We start from the raw sequence: 4,224 nt of genomic DNA on the forward strand, positions 1-4,224 counted from the left end.
TGGCATGTGGTGCTGGGGGATTGAACCGCGGTCCCTGTGCTTGAGATTAGCTTGTTCTAAGTAGGTGCTTTAGACCACTGAGCCATCTCACCAGCCCCTGCTGAATAGTTTTTATTTTCTGATTTCTTAGCTCCACCGAGAACAGGCCCCCGTGGTCTCCCTGGGCTGTACAGGGATTTAATGAGATCCCACGTATAACACTGACCTCCTTTCTTTTTTGCCCAAAGACAACAATAAGGTCAAGTGCTACCTACGTAGGCATAACAGGGACAGAGACAACATCTAGCCTGTTTGGGGTCAGGCGGTCAGTGAATGTCCTCACTGAGCAGGAAGCCGCCAGCCAGGTGAGCAAGCCAAACAAAAGCAACAAAAGGCCTCCAGTTCCAGGCGCTTGGCAGCCGCAGCTTACAGTGCAATTACAGCCAACTCCAGGAACCACACCGCGCGCAACCAGTCGCGAAAATGGCACAGAAATGGCATCAAGAAACCTCGGTAACGAAAATACAAATCTCTGAAGGGAGTAGATCCCAAGTTTCTTAGGAACATGGGTTTTGCCAAGAAGCAGAACAAGAAGGGCTTCAAGAAGATGCAAGTAAACAATGCCAAAGTTAAGAGCGCATGCACCGAGGCTATCAAGGGCCTTGGCAAGCCAAAGATCATTCCAGAGGAAGGAAACTGCAGGCTCACTCAACTTGCCTATTTTGCCCACCCCAAACTTGGGAAGCGTATCTGTGCCCGCACTGCCAAGGGTTGCAGGCCTTGCCGGCCAAAGGCCCAGGCTCCAGCTTCTGCTCCAGCCCAGGCCAAGGCTCCAGCCTCTGCTCCAACAAAGGCCCAGGCTCTGACTTCTGCTCCAGCCCTGGCCACCAAAGGTGCCCAGGCCCCCATGAAGGTTCCACAGTAAAAGCCTCTTATCTGCTAAAGTAAAAACAGAAGGACTGGTGTGACCCCTGGGGTACCATCTGTGGGGGGATAGTGTCCTCCTGTGCTCTTTGTACAAATAAACTTTAGGCAGGATTAAAAAAAAAAAAGCAACGAAAGGCAGCAGGAAGTGTGGAGGTCTAGACACCAGATCCTGAGTGCAGGCAGTCCAGGCACTGTAAACGGCTTGAGGTGGCTCCAAGAACAAACACAATGAGTACAATAGCGGGTAGAGTATTGAGCTTAATACCACAAGCAACAGGTAATATTTATTGAGCACTTACTATATGCTTGGAACCAGTCAAGCATTTTGCCTGTGTTGAGGCTGTCAGAAAGATCTGACTGAGCTAGTACATGTGAAGTACTCAGGACCCTTAGGATTTGCTTGGGACAAAGCAGCCTGGTGCTGTGGCTTCAGCCCAGGCCTTGAGCGGGTGAGGAGACCACTACTACTGAGCTACAGACACCATTATCTCCTGGACATTAGACACTGAGGTTCTGTATGATGAATTGAAGTTATTTCTCATCTGTGAAAAATCAGCAAAGAACCATAATCTGATTAAATCTCTAGGTACACCAATTACCAATTCACAGTAGACATGGCAGAAGCATATGCTAGATGATAAAAACAGGGATAGAAACAGTAAGAAAAGAAAAGGGAGCAGGCATCTATGGATTAAAAGTCACGAGGAACATTTCAATCTTTGGGAGAGGGTGGACATTACTGGGGCCCTGGCTTGTTTTGTTTGAGACAGGATTTCATTATGTGATTCAGACTGGCCTTGGACTCACTAGGCAGCCCAGGCTGCCTTGAGCAAGCAGTGATCCTCCTGCCCCAGCCTCCCGAGGGCTGGAACCACGGGTGTGCACCACCACTCTGGGACCCTGACATGAACAAACAACAAAACAAACGACTGGATAGAGGATATGATATACACTGTGTAGGGTAAAGGCTACTGTGACAACAGTACTGTAATTATGTTTAAGAAGTATCTTTATCTTTTAGCAATACATTCAGAAATATTTACTCTTAGCCAGGTGTGGTGCACGCCTGTAATTCCAACACTTGGGAGGCTGAGACAGGAGGATCATGGCAAGTTGGAGACCAGCCTGGGCTACAAAGTGAGCTCAAGGCCAGTCTGAACTGCATGGAGAGACCCTGTCTCAAAAAAGAAAAAAAAAAAAAAAAAAAAAGAAAAGAAATATTTATTCTTGAATGACCTGACATTTTGGATTTGCTTCAAAATATCAGAAAAATAAATGAAACAAGCGTGGCTGAGATAACTAGCTACATGGACGCTCACCATACACTTCTTTTTTAGTGCATTGGTGAAATTTTCCACAACAAAGTAAAGGGAAAGGAAGGGAAGGCAGAAGGGAGGAGAAAAAAGAAGGAAAAAGTAAAAGAAAAATGAGAAAAGAAGGGAAACATGGAAAAGCTTTTGTAAATGGAGAGGAGAGGCAGGTTGAAGGGAGGGGAATGGAAAAACAACCCAAGTGATAGAACATACACATCCAGATGCTCTGTGACGCATGTGCTCATTGTGTGTATCTAAAATGTATCAATAAGATTTGATTTAAAAAAAAAAAAAAAGGAAAGGTGAAGGGCTGAAGTCAGGGTAGGCAGAGCCGAGCAGGAAGGGTGCCTGGTGTGGTCAACTCAGGCACAGGATGTGCACATGGCGTGCAAGGGAGGGAGGAAGTCATGGGATACTGGGAGTTCAGGGAACCCAGGGAGGTGGTGCTGGACAGGAAGTCACCCAGGATGGGCAGCGGCTGAAGTCAGGGTCAGAGGTGAGCAGGCCTAGGTGGTGAATGTGGCGAGGTAAGGCAGGTGAGCAGCCAAACAGGGAGCGCCGAGGATGGGTTCCGGAGCATCCCATGGAACAAGGCATTTCCAACCCCGTCACTCAGTGAGACGGGAGAGAGTTCTCCACGGAGTGTGGGACAGGAGTGGTGGCCCCAGATGGAGAGGTTGTGGGATAATGTGCGCTTAACTCAAAAGTACACTGCCGCTGGGCATGGTGATGGGCTGTCGCTCGGGAGGCTGAGGCAGAAGGATCGCTGTGAGTTTGAAGCTAGACAGTTCCATAGTGAGTTCAAGGCCACCCTGAACCATATGGAGAGACCCTGTCTCAAAAAAAAGGGTACACTGCTAACAGCTTTCCCAAGTGTCTGTACTATATTACAGTTACTAGCAACCTTCATGAGTTTGAGTTTCTTACCTCTGCCAATTCGAATTCTCAACCTTCTGGTCAGCATACAATGGCTCACTGTGGCTTTCACTTGCATTGTGCTGATGACTGAAGATATTATCGGGACCGAGGAGATGGCTCAGTGAGTGGTCTAAGCACCTGCCTGGCAGGTGAAGGCTCTGGGTTCAACCCCAAGTACTGCATACTGCACCAGGCAGGCCACCAAAACTGGGCGTGGTGGCACACACCTGTAATCCCAGTGCTGGGAAGGCTGAGCCAGGAGAATCACTGAATCTGAGCTGCCTAGCGAAACCCTATACCAAATAAATTAATAGACAAAAAATTTAAAAAATAGAGATGTTACCATTGAAGCTAACTTTGATTTTGTATGTATATAAGCCAGGTGCAATGAAACAATAGTCCTTTCTAAGGACTACCTCGACTAATGACATTTACTTCAGCATTTGTACATTAGATTATTTTGCAGAGGAAGACTGTATAATTCTAGCACCATAGAACACACACACACACACACACACACACACACACACACCAGTTTAGGGAGCAGATCAAACTGTAGGTATGTTGTCAGACCCAAGAGTCTCTTCTGTTATTGTCAAAAGGAGTGCTAACCTTTCTTTTCATACTACACAACTTTAGGTCAAATGTCACTTTGGTATGATATATGTTATTGGTTAGCAATTTAGCATTGACTAAAAACCCCAAGCTCCAAGCTTCCAAAGCCCTGCTGCGGCTGTACTGTTGCCGCCTCTACTGCCACTACCTAGTTATGCTACAGCAAAGAACACACCACAGAAAATGGTACTGTTCTCCATCAGCAAAAGTTAAGCTGCCAATTCAACTTTAACACATATTTTGAAATTAATGTAAAACACATGCAAGTAGATTTTTGCTTGTTATTACCATTGAGATAAGCTACACTATAGAAATGTATATTATAATTTCTACAAATTCAGGATTTTGTTTTTTGAGGCAGGGTCTTGCTAACAGTCCAGGCTAGCTTTGAACTCACTTTGTACCCTGGGTTGGCCTTGAATTCATGGCGATCCTCCTGCCTCTGCCTCTTGAGTGCTGGGATTAGAGGCAC

At 46.4% G+C, this 4,224-nt stretch overlaps 1 protein-coding gene and 1 non-coding gene across 2 annotated transcripts in view; one reads left to right on the top strand and one right to left on the bottom strand.

The window, feature by feature from the left end:
* Positions 1-544: 544 nt before the first annotated feature.
* Cd109 (CD109 molecule) overlaps positions 545-4,224 on the top strand; it is a 183,234-nt gene continuing 179,554 nt past the window's right edge. Inside the window, exon 1 of the mRNA XM_023710578.1 lies at positions 545-592. Coding sequence (XP_023566346.1) covers positions 545-592 — 48 coding nt within the window. The remainder of the gene's footprint in view (positions 593-4,224) is intronic.
* LOC111815288 lies at positions 3,648-3,768 on the bottom strand. Its single transcript, XR_002820007.1, has one exon. It is a non-coding gene; the product is annotated as a U6atac minor spliceosomal RNA (small nuclear RNA).

Source organism: Octodon degus, unplaced genomic scaffold, assembly GCF_000260255.1.
Source record: "Octodon degus isolate 3935 unplaced genomic scaffold, OctDeg1.0 scaffold00001, whole genome shotgun sequence".
NCBI classification, from domain to species: Eukaryota; Metazoa; Chordata; class Mammalia; order Rodentia; family Octodontidae; genus Octodon; species Octodon degus.